The following is a 22,554-nucleotide window of genomic DNA, read 5'->3' as shown; positions in this document are numbered from 1 at the left end:
CACACAAGCCCGTCCATCTACCCTCATTGTAATTGTCCTTCAGCAGAGGGCCAAGCTAATGGCGAGTAGTGTGTGTGTGTGTGTGTGTGTGTGTGTGTGTGTGTGTGTGTGTGTGTGTGTGTGTGTGTGTGTGGTCCATTTAGAGTGAGCTGCATCGCTTCTAGCTCTCTGTGGGGGTCTGAACATTATAGCTGTCAGTTCTCATAATATTCGTTGTCGTTCTTATGGTGCCACCTTGACCTTAAAACAGATTTTTTTAAACGTGAAGATTAATTATTTAAGAGTTTCAACTATGAGTCGAGGAGTCCTGATTCCTGTCCACTAGGGGGAAACTGAAATAAGGGCAGTTACATAGAGCAGATACTGTAGCTTTTATCAGTGAGGTGGAAAACAGGTATCCAGGCTGTGGCAAACTTTATAAAGAGTAATAAAACTGCAGAGTGTAGAGGAGACTGTCCCTGTTGTCCTTGTCTGAGGCACTTTCTCTCTCTGCCCCTCTGATGGGTAGCCAGCGAGAAGATGAGAACCCGGGACACAGGAGGATCAGACAGGGGATATTTAATACACAACTCTCTCAATCCCTCCAAGTCCCTCTCTTCCTTCTCCCTCTCTTTTCTTTTTTTGGTTCCACTTTCCCTTCTTCTGTCGCTCTCTCTCTTTCTCTTTCTCTTTTTTTTTTTTTTTTTTTTTTCCTCTGGCTCTCCTTCCCTCGATTTGATTGTAGCAGTCAAGTGTGTCTGTCTGTATATGTGTGTAGATGAGTGTGTTCGTATGGCAGGTGCTCTGTGGATAAAAAGAACAGAAGTTGTTGACGCTCCGCTGGTCTTCTTCTGACACCCGTCTGCAGAACGACGATAACATTGAGAATAAACTAATGAATTCACACATAAATACAGACCTGTCCTTGAAAATAAGCCTTGGTGACTTATTAGTTTGGAAGATTTGCATTAACGCAGCTTAGCCTCGTGTCTAAAGACCTTTTTCCTGCATACGGCTTAGCCCATAAAGGTTTTGAAATTTTTCATGTGTAAGATCTACAGTAATGTTACAGGCCAAAGTTTTGGTTTCAAAGCAGAAATGTTGCCAAGTGGCACGTGAGGCGTAGAAACATTCTCACGATTCATGATTTTAAGCCGATTCGGAAAAGGCACAAAAGGATCATTTGCTGTTTGGGAGCTACAGTTTCTAAGACTTGTGGGACGGCTTTGACTTGCAGCTCACTGTATCTTGAGCCAGAGTATGTGTCAAAAATCCAACCCAGAAGACAAACAATGAGCAAACATTGTGAAAACCCCTCAAATGCTACTGTATACTGTAACTTTCCAGAGATTGAGACAGAAGAAGTTCGTGATAACTCTTCCGGTCTGCTGCTGTCGGCTTCTGTAATTATGTGCAATCTTTGAGCAGTTCTCTACAGCGATTTTTCTAAAAATCTATGAATATTTGTCTGTCATTTATTATCTACATCCTGTAACACTTTAGTATTTAGTGAGGTGCTTAACATCACAAGCTGAGAGCTTTGTGAATTAAATTATTTTCCATCATTCTATATTACTGAGCATCAGTATAGGCATCTGAATAAATGTTGAAAACTGTAGCTTCAACGATTTATTGATTGTGAGTTGAATATTAAATGAATCACAATCTATATGATAATTAAAAAGGTAAAAAAACGATTTTTGTAAAAAAAAAAGTGTGGTCCTGATGAAGCCTATGTCAAGTCAAAATACACTGATGGTGGTATTTCTATTTATATTAAAAGACATATTTTTCTGCCTCTAGCTTGTTTTTGGCAATTTTTTTTTTTTTTTTACAACAATCCTTTTCGATATTTTATTTTTCATACATTCCCCTGTCCTTGATAAGCACATGCTTCCTTTATACACATTTACATTTTGCCTTTTTTTTCACCCATTCATTTTTCATAAAAGCGAGTATTTCTTCCTCTATAACAGCAGCAACTGAATAAATTTCGGTCATGGACCAATCAAGACATGACAAGTAAATAATTCACTGAGCAAATAATCATAATCAACAGGTTAATCGATAATGAAAATAATTGGTGGTTTCAGCTCTAACAGATACCATTTGATTTTGATGAGCATTTCCTACTTGAACAGCCACGATTTGTTCTTCATTTTTAGAGGTGAAGTGAGTAGGCATGAACAGCATGAGAAAGGTACTTGAATTACCTGGGAATTTGTGTGGAAAGAAAGTTTCATCAAAAAAACAAAAAAAAGCAGACATTCATCCACAGGAATAGTATGTGTGGCCTTGATTGTCACCAATATGCTGCTGATGGTGCTGAGTCAAACCAGATACAGCTGTTAGTTTTCTTTTGTGTAAAGTTCTTCTTGTAGTGGCCTGTCAATCATATATAGATAAAAGAAAAGTCATTAATATACAGTCCCGGAAAAAATTATTAGACCACCCTTGTTTTCTTCAGTTTCTTGTTCACTTTAATACCTGGTACAGCTAAAGGTACATTTGTTTGGATAAATATAATGATAACAACAGAAATAGCTCATAAGAGTTTAATTTCAGAGCTGATATCTAACCATTTTCCATTTTTCCTATATAATAACCAAAATCACTTCAGTTCTTACATCAATAGCTATGGCATTGTACTAGAGCTGCACAATTTATCGTTTGAGTATCATCCTCGCAATGTACATGTGTGCAATACTCACATCGCAGGTCCTGCAATGTAGGAGGCAAATGAACTCAACGTATTCTCATCTAAATTCAACCTGGGTACCTGACACACACTGTGTGCAACGATCCACCAATCACAATCATTCTTAATCAGTTTGCCGAAGCAGACCACACCCTTGCACATAGAGTGAGTCGCTGGTAACGACATTGAAAAATGAGCAACGAACAAGAGAAAATCATCGAAAATGAAGACTTGGTGCCAAAAAGAAAAGCGACGTCAGTTATCTGGAATTATTTCAGCCACAAGAAGGATGATATTGAAACATGTGTTCTGTGTCGACAGTGCCTTGCACCTGTTGCCACAACAAGAGGAAATGCAGCTAATTTGTTTGACCATTTATATTGGCACCAAACAGCTATTATATCCTCCTGAGGATTTTTTCATAGTGCAGGGTTACAAAAAAATCGCAATGTCAGTTTTTTCCAATGTCATGCAGCCCTACATTGTACTGCCAAAAACAGTGCTTTTAGGCATTCCGTGTTTTCTTTTCTGTCTTTTTTAGTCACATGATACACATTGGAGTTAGTACTTGATTGCATAACCATTGTTTCTGATGACTTTTGATGGTCTAATAATTTTTTCCATGACTGTATATTCTCTGTTTTTCGGAATCACTTTTCTTTCGTACAGACACACTGCCAATATTAACAAGGGCACACAAGCCTAACAGCATCATTCTCCAGGATAAAGCATTAATGTCGGGCAGACAGTGGCTATTATTCACCCTGTTTTACAACAACAAGGATGGCTACAGGCTGGCGTCATTCTGCCATTGGTTTAACTGCCAATTTGATCTTCATTCATGGCTGATTTCCAGTAAACATTTTGGATAACATTCTGTTAAGCTGCTCCTAGGTGCTTGAGTTTTTGTGTCTGGGTTCAAAGTTTTGCTGCTGTTTGTTCCAACAGAATATTCTGTTATTTGTCTCGAAATGTCGTGACTTTGCTGGAAAATATAGGTTTTTTTTATGATTTGTTAGAGCAGTCTTTTTAGTAACAAATCTTTCATGAGCTGAAACAAAACCTTCAGAGAACTGAGATTTAAACCCTGTTAGCTGCTGGAAGAGCTCCTAGTAGCTCAGATTTTTTTTTTTTTTTTTCCTGTATTATCGACCCGTTCAGGATGTTTACCTGATTTGGCTCCTGGCAGGAAACAGCAGAGCAGAGTGTTTATGATTTGATGGAAATAAGTTTAGAGAATTGTTCTGAGCGATGCAAACTCACTTTAGATTGACTGCTTTACACCACGCACTAACATAGAAAGCATTTTAAAAAGCACAAACATAACTGAGGGCCAAGAAAGAAGGTGCAGTTCAAATGCTGTTTGGTTTGCTGTAGTTTTGAGCTGCTCTGAGTCTTACTGTCCCTTTTCGGAGCTAGTGTGTGTGTGTGTGTGTTTCAAGTTCTTAATGGCTTGTGATCTTTCATTACCCTCCCACTGTTTGTCTTGTCTCTGGAGCTGAATGTAAATGAAGGACAATAACAAAGGGAATGAGAGAATTGCTAGAGGTGAGCACTGCTGAAAACTGTACTACTGATCAAATGTCTTGCATTATACTGCCCTCTTCAGGTGTAACCAGTAGCTGCTGCAATATGTATTTGTCCAGTTTCAGCAGCAGTTTGCAGGTCATTTGGTCACCTGCATCAATGATAAAAATATACTCTGACACTGGTTAGAAGCATTGATAATGGTTCTAGATGTGTGTTGGTTCTTCTAACGTATCCTTATTTTGCACAGCTGTAATACAGAAAATATCATTTAGATTTATTAATTTCAGGGTAAGTGCTGTTAGTACATACAAATCTCCTCTAAAGAGAAAATCCTCTGCTCCCCCGTCTCATCTTAATGTGTTTAGTTTCAAAAGAAAACTATTCATTAGCAGCTCTCTGTAGTTTATGCTACAAGGACTCGGCCTCAGTAGAATGAATCTGTTTTTGTCTCACAACGCAGTATTAAAAATATCCTCAAAAGCTAATGATCTATGCAAATGGATCTCTTCTCTCACTTATTTAATTGGAAACACACTAGCCAATTTTGAGCACCATTTGTCAATGACCTCCTCTGTGTCTCCTTCATTGCACCTTCACACACACACACTCGTTTTCTCTGTCTCTCTCTTAGACATTTTAATCAGTTTTGAGAGGAATAATTGCCCAGGTAGACGTCTAAATATGGAGGTATTTCAATTACTCGGTGTGTCTGGCCTCAGGCAAAATATGCCACACAGAGACTAATCAGCTAAGACTGATTAACCTAACGTTTTATTACAGGCGGAGTGTACGTGTGTGTGCATACATGTGTGCGAAAGAGCGTCAATATCTGTTTTATATTAGCATTCAGGCAAGTGAATGTCCATCACTATTAGGATGACAGCATCGCTTGGGATGAATTACATGCTGTCGTTATCTGTTGTAGACCAGGCGTAAACAGGTTAGGCTAAAATGTGTTTGTGCCATCTGTGATTTCTTTACTTGAAAGAAACTCAGTGGCCTCAAAAACCTTAATGATCATAAGTAGACGTCAAAGGGAAACACAAAGACATACAGTGGGGATCTGAACATGTCTGCTCTGACACTGGTCATGTGAAGAGCTTTACAGTATTTGTCAGCAGTTTATGTTTTGTTGCTGTTTTGGGGTTTTTTTTTTTTTATATTTATTTGGTGATTTGTAGATTTAATGGCGCTTAAATGAGCAATGTGTGAAGAAATGTATGTGCATTAATCATTTTCCAATGATAAACAAGTTGTTATGTATCTTAAAAATGAGTATTGTCCCTGTTTTCTTAATTGCCTCCATTCATACTGAACACTGATTTCAATGAAGAGAACATGAGTCAGATTTTCTGCAAGAATGTACATACCTGCTCCCAAATTCTTCACTGCCACTCTTCACCTATAACTATAAAGCTGTAACAATGTGCAAGAATAGCTACTGTTAACTTAGAAACTGAATCTGTCAACAAATGACTTGAACCGCAGCATGGCACAAAGTCATCCAAGAGCAAATGTGACATATTTAACCTTTTCATGCATAGTGGTCACTCCAGTGGGCAGCTGTTCTACAGCTGTTCTCTAGGCAGCTAAAATTTACTTAGGGGGTCAAATGAGTGGCCATTTTTGTCAAAAAAAAAAAAAAGTTGTAAGAAATGCTTAGAACTGTGTTGAAATAATGCTAATACACTTGTGCACAGACTACTGATATTATTTGACAGTGGAAGCTATATTTTCAGAAATATTGGATTTTGAATAGCACATGTATGTGAAAACTTTTGCTGGTGGATGGACGTGACATTACCCATGATGATCTGGTCAGTACCAGTACTTTATTAGTAATAAACTTATGTACTTACTATTGCTAATTATCCTCTTATTCATAAATGTTAGTATTGTGGATCTAAAACAATAACAGCTGACACAAAAACACAAAATGTGGCAGTGGACGGATGTGACATGGTTGTTACAGATCCCATCATACTGATGCTTGGCAGCCATGTCACCATTTCCACAAATGATCCATGTGCAAAAACTAGGATCAGAATTATTTATTGTATACTTTATCATCATACTAAAGAGTAAATAACAAAATAGAATTGTTATTTCTTTATATAAAAAAAAAAAGCTTACTTTTAGAAAACTATTGATTTAAAAAGTGACATGTGACATTCTTAATGTATGTATTTGCGTAACATAATCAGGATGGATCAGCACCATACTCCATATTGCAACCTGTAAAAAGAAAACATGTGATATGTAGTATATAATCTTGTAAGAAAAAATAGGTAATCTAAAAGAACAGAACATTTGTTTTTCAGGTAAATTCAGTTCAAATATAACTTGGCCATTTGTGACATGAAAATATAGCATTAATTGTGATGAAATTGGACATTTTTGAGCTGAAAACATAGTTCATATGACCATCAACATGTTGAACTGAACTGAAATCCTGTAAATTTGCATAACTTGCATTTACCAACACAAAGTTCCTTTGGGGATTCACTTATATTGATTTCTTATGCACAAAGACAGAAATAAGACCTCTAAGCAAATTTTAGCTGTTGTATATTCATGGGTTTGGTTGTTTTAGTTCCATATCAGCCAACACAGTGGACACTTATGCATCATCTCAAACACTGCAATTTATACCATTGCTGTAACTTTGCTGTTCTTGGTAAACCTGATGTGCACTAACATGTATGAGCGTAAATCAATTGCTAGTTGTTATTAGACTGTAAGTAACAGTTTTCTGAAACTTTTTTTTTTGTTTTGTTTATTATCTCCATGAGTAATAACTAGTATTAGAGTATGTTAAAATGTGAGAAAACATCAGATTAGCCTATTAGCTTATTAGCTATCATTAGCTTATCTTAATTAAATATATTTTTCTTTCATAGTTTTCACACAGTATATCACTTTCAGTTATTGCATTTTAAATACATGTTTCTTTGCTTCAGAAATGAAACACATGGTGCCCAGCTGAGTTGACATTTTTGCAATTCCATAAAAAATAGGTTCATTAAAAATATTTCAATCACATTGTTTGTTTGTTTTTATGCCTAAAGAGCACCCTTAACACTGAGACAATATTAGGTTTTAAATCTGTGGTCTTTTTTTTTTTTTTTTTTTATCAGTGTGTTATGTCTTATTGTTTTATGCATATTTAAGGTATTTATTCTATCTTACAATTTAATCATGCTTTTAGATGTAAAAGCACTTTGGTCTTCTTTATATTGTTGTAAAGTGCTACATGAATAAACTTTGACTGATTAAAGAGGAATAAAAAACACCCAGGAAATAAATCTTGACTAAGGTTCTCATAATTCATGCATCAAAGAGTTAATATAGTTAGAATGTTAAGGAAGCACAGATTCCATAATTTTTGGCTTTCTATCAACAATGTTAAAAATACTGAGAAGCTCTGTCGTATACAATATGAACATCAAAACTTTCCAACCTTCTTACCTTGTAACCTAGACGTCTAGACATCCTTCGACCTGTAAGTCAACAAATCACTGCATACAGGGTTACAATCCGTGCAACCATAAAGTAAAATTTATGATACCATTATTAGAAGCAACTTCAACAGTTGCAAGTTCAGAGTTCAGTGCCTTACAATATTCCTGCCATCACAGAGCCGTCATGTCTGAGCCAAGTTTTAGGATAGAAAGTTAAAGGGGATACTTTTTTGTTTGTTTGCACTATACTGATCTTACATTTCTGTCTCAATATATGACAGATATCGGAATACTTTATATAAGAGAATATGACAGATGGACACCACCAGCCTTAATCTCCTGCACTTTGATCCTCGATTTGACTCTTTGAGTGCAGACTGTGCTGGAAAATGTACTGCCCTGAATATGTCATTGTATTTAGGAATTTACACAGCCTATTTTATTAGTTGTGCCCATAAATGCATGCAAAATATAGGGTAATGTAATGGTTTATGTAAGAAATCTCTATTAATGACCAGATGGGAAATATTTTACATTTAATAGGCTTTTATTTCCATCATACATCTCAATTTACAGGGTCATAATGATGATTCTGTGCTAATGTCTGATTTTTGAGTGCCATTAGAAGCTCTAATAGGCCTCTGTTGCTGCTCTGGGATCACTCCACCGCTGCAGTCAACTCTTCCACATTTAATGACATTGATTGACGCTTGTGTACTTGCATCCATGGGCCCAGACTGTGTGACCGCAAAATCTTTACTTGTTGTCATTTTGTGCACCAAAGAGCATGAATCTGCTTCTGATTAAGTGCTGGTTGTTTATTCTCACAAGGCTGGTTGTGGAGTTGTGTTCCCCGAGGCTCAGTAGCTACAGGTCCAGCTCTCATTTTGACTGAGGAACATTAATCATATGACAGACAGTTCAGGCCCTGCCCCAAACCCCCTCTGTCTCCTCAAGCTTCCCTTTCACCCAAACTCCATCAACGTACTGTCTGGCAGGGAGCTGGCACATACACTGTACAGGACAAATTGACAACAAAAACTAAAAGACAAAACCCAGCTTTTAAAGTGGGTTGAAGGGTCGAATATGCCATTCATCGTCTTATACAGTACTTGGAGATTTCAATCACTTTCTGCTCTGGTTTCAGGAGGGCTATTAAAATCGGAGTGGATAATGGAGCTGAAGGAAAGGAAGGAAACTATATTAGCGTTTCATTGTTGTTATAAACTTGTTACAGACTAGCTGTTGTCTTTTTCTTCCCAGTTCCACCCAAATACAGTATGTGTTTTAATCATTTAAACTAGGGCTGTCAAAATTAAGCATTAATTCATCATCATGATTAATCGGATTAAAATCTTTAACGCAATTAACCCATCTGCAACATATTGCGGGCAGTTTGTCCAAGTAGAATTAGCATAAATGGGCAGTTGATCCAGTAGTGACAGGCAGCAGAACCAACCCATAAAGATGGAAGACACTCTCTGGATGGGAAATATGACTAAAAAAAAACAAAAAAACCAAGATGGAACCGTTGTTTCAAGCTGTTTTGTTGAAATAGTTGAAGGTGTTTAATAAACACATTAAGTGCACATATATTCCCTTCTTTCTTGAGTCTGTTTGCTCATGCAAAATGAAACACGATTAATATAGGTTATAAATGAATGATATTTAATTGTGATTAATCTAAATTCATCCACAGCAACCCTGTGATTAATCTGATTAAAACATTTAATCTTTTGACAGTACTAATTTAAACATTGATTATGATGGAACTGCATGCAGTTCTGGATCCTCGTGTTTGCCTTGGAGTCTGTTTGTGTGTCATATATCCACATAAAATTCAGCCCTATGTATAAATCATTTTACAGGCTGTTGTCATGGATGTAGGCATCTGTGAAAGTCTAAGAAGACACTCAATTTGTAAGATGTATATGGATGGGTATCACTTAACATTTTTCAGTACTGATACTGGCTTCAGTATTGGATCAAAAATAATATTAAACATTACAGGAAAAACGTTTGCAGTATTTGTTGCGTTTTTATACACTCAAAGCAGTTTATAACATATAAAATAAACCTATTTATCACAACTTGAGCTTGTCTCTTAACCTAATGTTATGTTTAAAGGGTGTTTCAACCTATGTGTGCATGTAAAGTCACCTGAACCTGATTTTTTTTTTTTTAATTTTGATTGTAAGAAGAGATATTTACAGTTATGCCAAATGTGCACATGAATTTTATACATTGTGGTGACAAACGTGCAGGAAAAGAAGTGAATATATGAAATACAAGATAAAATAAGTAAAACATTTTAAAAGAAAAGAACAGAATGGAGTAAGAAAGAAGAAAACTGAAATTTTCTGTCCAATGTTACCAAATGATACTAAGCATTTTCTAATATTCCATACTATTTAAGAAGAATAAAAGCAATTTTCATTCCAAGTCCTATAGGTATACATTAAAATCAATTTATACATTGGACATAAAAACAATATTAACACATGTAAATTTCTTCACTTATAAATCACACCTTTAAAAGCCACTTGTCATATTGTATTGTGTTTTTATTAGTTGCTTTCCTTAACAATTACAGCACTTATCTTATTCATGCTTTGATTTCAATCTAGTAATATTGAAGCGTGTTAAACACAATTTTCTCCCTTTGTTTCTTGTCTATCCATTTTATTCTGTTGATGTATTTATCGCTGTCAGCCATCAAATAACTGCAGTAATAAAAAAAGAAAAAAAGAGAGAGAGAAAAACGGGGAGGTGTCTCATGGGAAGTGTCAAATATTCTGCCTAAGAGCATCATTATAAATCAAATTGCTTTTCTGGTTCTTTCTTTAGAGATGTATCTGTCTCTGAGAGGATGCCATTGTGCCAGATGTGACATCAATACATCACATCCCAACTGAAATTCTCCCCACTGCACTGGATTACATATGCAGTACATGTTATAGGCAGATTTTGCCCCGTGGCTGTGTGTTTGTGTGTGAATGTGTGTGTTGACTTTACACTCAGGGGAGATTGCCACATCTGTGAGTTTGTCCATGTAGCTGTTGGGTCAGATGCTACATCGCCGCAGTCCCTTCTGTTGCTCTTTCTTCTCCTAAATTTGTCCCCCAGTTTCTCCCTCCGCTGTTATTTCCTTTTTAACTATTCCATCACGCCCCCCCGCCCCCCTTTTCCTTCCTTCATCTCTCTGTGTCATTTCCTGATCGTGCTTTTTGTATCCCCCCCCTCTGATTCCCCTTCTAACCTACAACTAGTACCCCTCCATCCCTTTGTCCCCCCCCCCTCCCATCTTTTCTCCCTTCACTCAGTCCCATCACTGACCCAATTAAACATGGGGAGGGACACAGCAAGAAGAGAGTGACGAAGTAAGGCGAGAAACAGTGGGAGAGGGAGGACAGACAAGGAGTAGAGAGTAGTTTGAGAGTCGGTGGCTGGAAAAGCAGAGGGAGTCAGAAAACAATTGCCACCAAGCTGCCAAGACGCACAGTGAATTGTCCGAACTTCACCTGGAACTTAAACAGCATCTGACAGGCACAGGAGGTGGCGGGGGTGGAGCAGCAAAGACGACAGCTCTGCTCCCACATGCTTACGGCTCCCGATGAAGAAACAAGGAGACTAACAATCTACCTTCAGTGAAGAAACTGGGCGGGGAGCCGTGCGGAGTTAGGATGGATGAATACAAGCATATAGAAGGGGACTGAGAGGAAAGACTGAGGAGGAAAAAAAGACGGTGCATTCCCAATTGGAGCTGAGGGGGGGGACGTGGTTGCCCGGGGGCGACGGGAAAGATTTTTGTTGACAGAACAACAGATAGAGGCAGGAGGAAAGGATGCATCTGTTCTTTCAAGAAAAGTGGGAGGTGGAGGGGCTGCAGACTGTGGGCATCCTCCTGGTGGTCTGCAGCTCCCTCAAACTGATGCACTTTCTGGGGCTTATCGACATTTCCATAGCAGGTAAGAAGAAAAAGAGAAAAGAGAAAGGAGCAGAGTAAGTAAGTCAAAATGATAAATATGTTGGGGAAGACGTGAGGAGAAAAACACTTCCATCCCCAAAGGGAGCTGTCATGCATTTGTGTATGTTTCTGCAGTGTTGTTTAGGGTTCAATGTAAAGTAGTCTGGCCTAATTTCTTCACATAATTGCTGTCACATCTGTTCCACCCATTTACGGTCTTGTATCATGTATGTCATGTCTGAGTGAGAGTCAAATACTTCGTCATATGTAGTATAGTGTGCCCATGCTTCTTTACAACATATTAGTTTATTCGTTGAAGTGATTCCTCAGCTGTAAATCCATCATCCAACTGCATCTTTTCTGCTACAGGTCATCAACTATGGACTCTGGGTGTCATCAGATAAAAGATCTGTTAAGCCACTGCAAACAGTCCTATATATTCTGTATCCTGTGGGAGTTTTATGAACTCCAACAAAATAATCCTACTCATGTCATCTATGTTATCTCACCCATCTTCACCTACAAAATATTAAAGCCTGTATAACAAAGTAAAAGTTTTTGACTTCCAAAGGTGTTGGCAGATCTTCTTTACTTTATGAGAAATGTAAGAGTTTAATAAGTACCAAGAGACTCACTGAGAAATATGTCTGAGCTGTAGTATATAGTATTTTTATTCCCAATTTAGTGAAATTGTGAATAATAAAGTGCTTTCTCTGGTAGATAGAGTTAGTTTGTAAAGACAGAGATGATATATATTAGGTAGAAGATCCCTAGCCTCTAGTGAACCCGGTGAACCCTTTATTTTCCATAGGTTAATATTAGATCTTTACTACACATATGTGTCAAGGCCACAAAAAACTGTCTGCTAAAATGAGACATTTTCCTGCCTTCGCTTCAGGATACTCTGTTTCGAGAAAATTGTTAGATCTAAGTTTATGAAACATAAATCTCCGTCAGAAGTTGCTGGATATTGTCAGAATATGTTGCCATCAAGCCAAAAATAGAGCTGTTTTTCATATTTCCTGGAGAGATGCGTTGGTCTGTCAGTGTATCCTGGGGGAAACTATTGAACTCTAATTGCACAATCACCACAGGGCATGCTGGGTAACAGTGTTATAATGTTGAACAGCTAAAGAACACTGAATGTTGTTTTTCTTCTCTTTCTCTGATGAGGAATAGACATTTTTGACGTTTCTGCATATTCTGGTCAAAATGAAAGAGGTTTTTTTGTGTCATTATCAGTGCCACTCAAAAAACAATTTTAACTTCAAAGGGAGTAGCATAAGGAGCACAGTAACCTACTTGTTTTAACAAAAGACTCTGTACAGTTCAACATCGTGTTAATATTTCATACAAGCCATTATCAAATATCCTTTAAATTCTAAGTTCATAAACTTAAGAAGATCAGATGCAGTTTATTTCTCTCATATCAGTGTTATGTCTTTAAAGAATAAAAAAAAAAAAAAAAAAAAACTAATAATGCACAGTAACCCAAAATCCTTACAGAAATTGCATGAGCAATGAAGAACAGGAAGCAAAAAGAATCATGTATTACCTGCCCTTTTATTCATAACATTACACAAACACAGATTTCCTTCCTTTTTTCCTTGTCTCTTCTCTTTACAGATCACATAAACAAGTCACCAATACCCAACTACAAGCATAACAGTCATATTCACTTAAAACATTCAGTTTATAATGTTCATTATAGATTTTCTTCAACATTTGTTTACCTTTCTGCCCAGAGTACTTGACATATTTGCTCCATGTACAGTCTTTTGTCAGTTTATCTTATCATAAACAACTAACTTCTCAGAAATTAGGCTATATCTGGTCTTCCACATGACTAACAATTCTTTTAAATATGTAAATTTCAACACTTGTTAAATGATTTTAGGGGTATATCTTTTAAAATTGTTATATCGAATAGATAGTTAAGTGGTTGATTGATAGATGAAGTAGATGGATAGACGTGTGTATTAAAATCAGGTTAATCCCTCTGTGATCAAATATCTCTTTTCCAAGACAGGCTTGGCAAAGACAGCCAGCGCACATAATTATTCAAAGACAGCACAACAAACAAGAAATTTCATCATCAGGACCAAAATACAGAAAAAGAAACAGCAAGCGAGACGGAGAGATGGGAAGAGGTGTCTCAGTCCTAAAACGAGCGTATCTAAGCATTGACAGTTTCCAGTAGAGTCAGCTTTCATAGTTCTCACAAGTATTTCAAGCTCAGTGTTCCTCGCAGAGGTAATAGAAATCATAATGTTTGTCTTTTTTTACGCTTCTCTGTTCAGACCTTCAAAACAATCAGTAGAAATTAAATTTAGTCTACTTCTAGCCTGTGAAAGGATACATCTGTAAGACAATATCAGTCAGAGATGTGAAGGTTACGTTAAAAATGTTACTAGCAGACATCATATCTGAGTTGTAATATTTAATGGTTTCCAAATTTAGGCATGAATCATAGTCATTTAGCTTTATGAAATATTATCATGACAAGCTATGTAGTGCAAAAGAACAGCTCAAATGTAACGCTCAAAAAGGGACTATGATTGTATTACTTTAAATGGGTTCTATGTAGTATTGATATTCCAAACATAGCATAGCAGAACACCTGTAGGACTACCAAAACTACCAATGAATCAGCGCTATGTATCCAGGGAATGTATCACTCACCGAATAAAGTATAAAGCTAATTGTTTACATACATCTGTATCATGGTATCATCAAATTTTCACCTTCACAGAAAAAACCTCATAGCTGGCATTTTGACAGTTACTCAAAATAACACTGTGTCCTATAATCTTCACATGCTACATCAGCTGATAGTTTACATTATAGCTCTGCTAGCTTAGCTCTGTTTTTAGATGGAAAACAGCCACAGTAAAACTGCAAATCTCCTTTGTTTTCTGTACAGTTTGTTTCAATAGCTGCACGAAACATCTGTTTGAAATCATCCAAACAAGGTCAAAACTGTCAGTGTTTAGTCTGATCAACAAACAGTAACTTAGCAAAGATAATAACATCACATAATAACTTTATACCTTCATAAGCCTCAGAATCAAACTAGAAGAAATGCTACCATTTCAGCATCAAACTCCATTCTTTTCATTTAGAGCTGTGTCCAGTGGTGAAAAGAACACTGCTTCTAGCTTTTGTTCCTTTGTCACTTTCTTTGACTCTGAAAGTTGTTTCTTATCTGTTCTCATCCCATCTTGTCACTTTGTGATGCATTGGCCAAAAGGCCCTGTGGTATTAGTTTTCATCAGAATGGGAGACTGGCAGAGTGACTCACTACTCCCTCTAGTGGTCACGTAAATCTGTCGGCCCATCGGTGTAAATCAAATCAAATCAAATTTTATTTATATAGAGTCAAATCATAATAAAAGTTATCTCATGACACTTTGGCTCAATCCCAATTCACCCCTTGGCCCTCCCCCTTACCCATACCCCTCCATTTTGTACGTACACGTGAACAGGTAGTGTTGTCTCGATTCTCGAACAAACAGAAGGGAAGGGCTAAGGCTCGGGGCCATACTACAAACAGAGGGGTAGGAGAAATTTCCCATAATTCTGTTTGAATCATTGGCAAGATGGAGGTAAACACAACCAAAAAGTACAGCAGTGTGATGAAAGAAGCACACAAATGTACATATTTTCTTCCTAAACAACTTAATCATTTGACCGACCATTTAATGCTGTTTCAATGTGTTATAGACCGTATTTCTGCGGTTTATAGTTGATAGCCGTAAAAAGATGACTAAAGCCCATGGAACAGAGACGGTTACAGCTGCCGACAATATGATGAATACTTTCGGAAACAAAGTCTTCGCATCTGTTAATAGTGGCATCAGTGACTGCTGATGACGTAACAGGTTCCGAAGGGTTGTCCCATTTCATAGGAGAATGTTTCAACCCCTACCCCTTGCAGCTCCGTTTCAAGGGGTAGGGATTAAGGGGGAGGGCTAAGGGGTGAATTGGGATTGGGCCTTTGCATATAGAGCTGGTCGAAACCAGACTCTCAAGCCAATTTACAGAACCCAACAGAATCCTCTGGGAGCAAACACTTGAAAAACTTCCTTTTAACAGGCAAAAACCTCGAGCAGACCCCACCTCCTGGAGGATGCTCATCTGCCCTGACCAGTTGGGGTTAAAAATATACTCATTCCATATCTCTACAGTCTAAAGCACTGGTGTCTTTGGTATAACTTCAGAGTTCTTTATTTTGAACAGGTCGTATTTTAATACTTTAAAGCAGAAAAACAACATACAATCCCTTTAAGCTTTCTTTGTTTTTGTTTATGTCCTTGACGATTTGACGCTCATGGCATTCAGCAGACTATGGACAGCATTGTTCTGTTTGGAAACCAGTGTCCTCTTATTGTGTTTGGCCGTGCACACTGTTGGTCATTATTCGCCTGGACATAAACATCGACCACAGAGTAAGAGAAGCCTTTAGTTTCCTTGTCGTTCTCCTGGGGTTGATGTGACCTCTCAGACTGTTACTCACCTTGCTTGCCCTAGGCCTGTCGCAGATATTACATAATCAACTTAATGCTGTTGTTGCCGTCGTCTGCATTCACTTCACTGAAAACAGATAGATGAAACTAACGGAAACTTAATTTGTTGTACAATTTACACATCACTTGTTACATCCCCATCATCTCAAGACAATTAACACCTTTTGGTATCTGTCATAATCTCTGTTTTTTTCTCAGTTGGTTTTTTGGTTTTTTTGGAAACACAAAAAACTTGGTACTTTTGTTTAAAATCTTTAAAAACAAAAAAAAAACTGCAATATTCATTTGTGTTCCGGTGTTTAGTGCTTGTCCCTTCTTGTTCATTAGATATATTTTGTATGTGTGCCTCAAATGGAGAAACAAAGACAGTAAAATCATTTAATAATGACAGTTAATTCTCAATTAAAGTCTCATCATTAAGGCAGTCCTAGCCCTCAGTATGATCTCTATTTGTAAACCATGTCTGTATCGGATAAAAAAAACTCTCTAAAATCTACTAGTAACCCTTTCCAACCAGCTGACCATCAACAACCCTTATTCTAATGTCTTCAGAAATCTCATTTTGATTTTATTTCGTCTTATTCCAGCCTTGACACACTTCTACAAAACTGAGCTATCACAATCAGACTTTGATGGTGAAGACCCAGATTCCTCATCTATAAATAAGGGGTGTCATACACTCACCTGATTGTCATCTCATTGATTAAAATGCTTAGTCTGATTTTTTTTTTTTTTACCTGAGAAAGAGCCTTAGTACCAGGGTGCCATCCATGTTGCGCTGCCATATTTCTAAAATAGCTGCCCAGTGTCTAGTCAAGAGGGCATGGTGGCATCGAAAGAAGGTTCAGAATTGAAGGCCCTGGTGCTAAAAGTACTGAAGTCACATGTTTTGACAATTCAAGTTGAACATATAAGCATGATGTATTTGATTAGCTAAGTCCACCCTATAAATATTAACAGACTTTTTTTTTGTAACTTCAGTTCTTTTAGCACCAGGGTCTTCAGTTGGTTTTTGGTTGGACAAGGACCCTTCTGTGTGGGACACTTAAAGTTAACTTTACTTTAATAGCAATATCTACTATGATTAAATGTGGACCAGAGTCAATACCTCTAAATTAAAACAGCTCAGAGTGGATGAAACAAACACTGTCTCTGGGAGCTGGTGGCGTTCCATGGATGCAATGTGCAACTTCTCCAATAGATGTTATACCCTGAATGTATAGATTTTGTAAAAACAAACAATGATGAGAAACTGTCTTTCAAAAGTCGTATTTTGACCTTAAATCAATCTATACACATACTTTTTGCACTTGAGTCTGTCTATACAATTCACGTTCTAGAGCAGGGGTGTCAAACTCATTTTAGTTCAGGGGCCACATTCAGCCCAATTTGATCTCAAGTGGGCCAGACCAGTAAAATAATAACAGTGAAAAAAAAGTAAATTATATTATGGTCATGTTTACATCTACAAAGTTTCCTTAAAAATCTGAATAACATGAACAACTTGAATTGTCTTTAGAAAAACAAATGCAATTTTAACAATATTCTGCCTCGGTTTCTCAGTTTATCATTTACACATGTGCATTACAATTTGCATTACAATCACACAAAACATTTAGTAACAGGTAGAATATTGGTAAAGTTGCATTTGCTTTTCTTAAGAAATTTGGTTTGTTCATATTTGTTCAGGTTATTCACATTTTTTTATAAAAGTATAGTTTGGCAATATAAACATTTTCATGTCATTTTACTTTTTTGCACCAAAAAACAAAGAGAAAATTTGGGGTTGTGATTATTTATAGGTTATTATGATAATATTTTACTGGTGTGACCCACTTGAAATCTAATTGGTCTGTATGTGTCTGTATGTGGATTGATTGTTAATATCTTCAGTGTAATTTTTGGATTTCACAAATTCATCCCGCAGGCCTGATTGGATCCTTTGGTGGGCCAGATTTTGCCCCCGGGCCACATGTTTGACACCTGTGTTCTAGAGGTTTTTATTATAATCAATATATTAGGGAACATTATTTCCAAAGGACAGCATGGTGGTGCAGTGGTTAGCACTCTCACATCACACTGGCGTTGGCCTTTCTATGTGGAGTTTACATGTTCTCCCTGTGTTCTCTGTGTGGGTACACCAACCTCCACCCACCATCCAAACACATGCACCTTAATAGTTTCATTGGTCAATCTAAATCACATGTAGGTGTGATTGTGAGATAAATGGTTGTTCTTCTGTATATGTCAGCCCTCCAGGACGTGCAAAGGTGGGGGCACTGACACCCCTACTAGTCTCTTAAAGATTAAGCAGTTCAGAAAATGAATGAATGAATGAATATTTCCAAAGCTCTGAGGAATAACACATAATAACAGTAGTAATGATATCATACTCTGTAACAATCATATCTATCCTCATTCAGTTATAAAACTTGTAACATTGCACATAATATTTATCTTTAAGTCTTTTTAAAGTATGTTTGACTTGATAATACATGTTGTTGGCTTTTATTCTACTGCACTGTTTTGCTCCACTGTGGCAAGATGTACTGTAGGTCCATATGGAACAAGATAATGTGCTTACCCACTCACAGACCTGCAGGCACAGTGCAGCATTTGGACATATTAATCAGTACCCACTAGGTGATGTACTCTGCCTGCTCTGGCTCCAAATGATGCCAGAACCACAGGTCAGATGGGCCACAGTCCCTGAGGCTCCATGCAGCAGAGGGAAAACAGAGTGACACATCACAAAGGCTAGATACTCACAAGAGTGTTTGTATTGGTTTTCACCCCATCATGGCCTTCATCCTTCAGACCGCTGGGGTCCTGCTGAAAGGGGTTAGGGGACTGTTACCATGGAAACTGAGAGGCAAGTACATGGGTTTGTGTCTGGGTATGAATTTACTTTATCTTTCTGACTTTCATATCAGGTTGGTGAGAGGTTATCACTCTGTGGGACTCACACAAATGACGTGCTTATTATTATTATATTTATTTATTTATTTATTTACTTGTTCTGAGATGAAGTGGTGATATGGCGGTGGTTGTAATAGGTTCTGGTTGAAGGAGTGTGGAAACACAGTTTTCTGGTACATTAAATTCTACTTTGTTGTGACAGTTGCCCTATTTGGACACGTTATGAATTAAAACTGATGGTATTGACTCGTTTTCTGAATGAGGTGCTTTGCAAAACCCCCTATGGTTTGCTGAAAGTGGGATTATGATATGAAAGCCGGTCTGATTAGGAACATTGTGTTTTTCTAGGGGTCTCGCTGTGCCTCTCTTATGTGATATTATCTGCTGTTTCAACCGGTACTCGTGGTCTCCCATCTCTAAGCCAGGTCAGCAGGCAATCATCACTTTAACAGGCATGAATCAGTCTGTTGCATCCGTCTGTTGCATGGAGTGTGTTTTTTTGGACGTGCATGTGTGTGTTTATAAAACAGAAATAAACACAGGCTTGTGTGCAGAGCGTGTGTCTAACCTTTGTGCTATGGTTGGTGATTGCAGGTAATCCTTCCACCAGCCAAAGCAAAAAAACGATAAAGCAGCGATTCCTCAAGCTGCTGCCGTGCTGCAAGCCCTCGGCTGCCCCCTCAATCAGTCAAAGCAAGTGACTCTCCACTCTCTATACACCTGCTTTTCTCAATGTGCCGAAGCTCTAGAGTGAATAAAACAGATGCAAACATACACTACATATATTCAACCATCTCATTGACCCACATAGTGTGATACAATAACACATATATGCTCAACCTGACTAAGGCAGTTTATTATTGCCACTGATTGGTTAGATATGTTTTCCTGTTTTGTGCTTTAATGGATGATGTTCCTTTGAGCCATGGTGTGTGTGTATGTGTGTGTTTTGAGGTTGGAAATCTGTTTACACAGTCACACATGGAGGCTCAGCTCCTCTTACAGGATGAAATGCAGATCCCCATAGAGCAAATCATTAAATATGATGCCTAAGACTTGTTTTAAATATAGATTTAGTCTGACATGAATGTTAGGTTTATGCACGTTGTGGTTATGGTGGAAGTCTCCAAGAAATGAATGTAAGCCAATGCAATATGCTCTGAATTGTGTGGATGTTCACACTTCAGGAGATATACTGGGATGACAAAGAGCCAGTTATCATGTTGTGAAGGTCTAATCACTGATATGACATGACATATGATTTGAGCTGACAATTAAGTGGAGAAAGGACCTTTTTTCCAGATAAACATCTGGAATGACAATGGACAAAGAGATTGTGTAAAGACTATGTCTGCAGACCTTGGGAGAATTTGTCTTCGGGAAACTTTTTTGCCCCTCTTGAGTTTTATGATCGTCTGTTCGCAGTCTGGAAATTCATATATGTTATAGATATTTTATTGACCACTAACTGCTTTATGATGTTGAATAATGTAGTTTGACAGAAGCATATAGCAGATTTCAATCACTAAAAGCTTTGAATAAGTAATCACAGCTGATTGCTTATTAGCATAGATATTAGCAGCATATTGACACTGAATTAGTCATTTTAAAGCGTTCACTAATGCCATATCCTGCATGATGATGTTCTACAACTAATAGGCCTACGGGCTTTAACCCATAAAGACCCAAACATCCATCACCAACCAAAAGCATCTACTGATCTAAAATGTTTAATACCTGTTGATGCACTAATCCTGTCAATACATGCAAATATTTGGTGTAAAATGCAGTTTGTCATCTTTTCATGGTCATCAGATATGACCCATTTGGACATTCAGAGGCTCTGTAGTGAACGCGGAAACACTGTCATCCTCTGCAACATTGATTCCATGGAGTTTGATAAATGACAGTAGATGGAAATGCTTGGTTTATGTTCAGTTAGTGATATATTTTACTGAAAAAGTCACTTTTTTTCAGTTTTCTCTGTTTTTAATATAATAACCTTTAACCTTAATCTGAGCTTTTATGAACATATATGTCAGGGTAGAGACTGCGATCTGGTAGGATCGACGATTCTACCAGTAGAAACTCCGATCAGAGTCTCTACTAGTAGAAACTCCGATCAGAGTCTCTACTGGTAGAAACTCCGATCCTGCCAGTAGAAACTCCGATCGGAGTCTCTACTGGTAGAAACTCTGATCCTACCAAACATTTAATAGGATCGGAGTTTCTACTGGTAGAAACTCCAATCCTACTGGTAGAAACTCCGATCGGAGTCTCTACTGATAGAAACTCTGATCTTACCAATAGAATTGCCAAATGCAAAGTTAATGTTGAAATTCCAAAGGTTTTGAGAAAATTGTTGTCATTTTATATTTCACAAATGGTTTTAATATTTGGTGCTTTCCATAAATTATTTATATATTATGTGAGCGTGCTGAGACTAACTAAAAAGTCCAGATGTGGGTTAGGGGTTAGGGTTAGGGTTAGGTAGGTAGGATCAGAGTTTCTACCAGTAGAGACTCCGATCGGAGTTTCTACCAGTAGAGACTCTGATCGGAGTTTCTACTGGTAGAGACTCTGATCGGAGTTTCTACTGGTAGAATCACCGATCCTACCAGATCGCAGTCTCTACCCTGACATATACATGATCATTGAATTAAATACAGGAAAATACCTGATTTGTACTGATAAAATGCAAAATACAGAAGATAATATTATAATAAATGATGATAAATTTTTTAAGAAAGGTTAGATATAGAGAAAATTTTATTTCAAAGTTTGCACAAAAGTAGCACTGGGTCTTTATGGGTTAAAATGATCTCATACAGTTCAAGCTGAGCAAAGATATTAGGACTGTAATTCATATATAACAGCTCCCTTACTTACTATCAATAGGGAGTAAGATGAAAGGTGCAGAAAAGTAGAGAAATGGTAGCTGTAGAATTTGGTCATGCAGAATTAAGTTTCTTTATAATGACTAATAAAGAATCATCCATCCATTTCTGAGCCACTTAATCATCTTGAGGGTAAATAAAGAATCAGTATCCTGCTAATCTTAATGCATCTTGATATAAAGTGATACTAATGAAAGATATAATTTTGCATAAAGAATATGATTTTGTTCTAGGTGTGATCCTCCGACATGAGCTAAAGATATTAAAAGCTTGATGACTGTATTAATATATGCTGACAAGGTCATAGTATCCATTATCTTGGTGTGATACTGACAAATGTAGATTAACGCTGGTCTCTCCCTCACACAGACAGCGTGGAAGATGACTTTGAGTTATCCACTGTGTGTCATCGTCCTGAAAGCATGGACAAGCTGCAAGAGCAAACCAAGTTCACCAAGAAGGAGCTGCAGGTTCTCTACAGGGGCTTCAAAAATGTAGGTGTGGCTGCTGAAGAAAGTGATTAACATGGGATACGGCTAATGCAATCCTAGTTTGGGACTAAAGCTGAAATTACCAG

The 22,554-nt window shown here is 37.4% G+C and overlaps 1 protein-coding gene across 5 annotated transcripts in view; it reads left to right on the top strand.

Moving 5' to 3' along the window:
• The window catches only part of LOC115433783 (Kv channel-interacting protein 2), a 166,842-nt gene that overhangs the window by 138,599 nt on the left and 5,689 nt on the right, over nucleotides 1-22,554 (top strand). For 3 of the 5 annotated variants that reach the window (XM_030155279.1, XM_030155278.1, XM_030155277.1), the window contains exon 2: nucleotides 22,347-22,471. In XM_030155279.1, coding sequence (XP_030011139.1) covers nucleotides 22,347-22,471 — 125 coding nt within the window. Of the gene's footprint in view, nucleotides 1-11,063; nucleotides 11,637-19,674; nucleotides 19,774-22,346; nucleotides 22,472-22,554 lie in introns of those variants that run through there. The other 2 variants (XM_030155275.1, XM_030155276.1) reach the window with 2 other exon arrangements.

Source organism: Sphaeramia orbicularis, chromosome 15 (assembly GCF_902148855.1).
Source record: "Sphaeramia orbicularis chromosome 15, fSphaOr1.1, whole genome shotgun sequence".
NCBI lineage: Eukaryota > Metazoa > Chordata > Actinopteri > Kurtiformes > Apogonidae > Sphaeramia > Sphaeramia orbicularis.
Note: the sequence above shows the minus strand (reverse complement) of the source record. Positions and strands in the feature narration are given on the sequence as shown.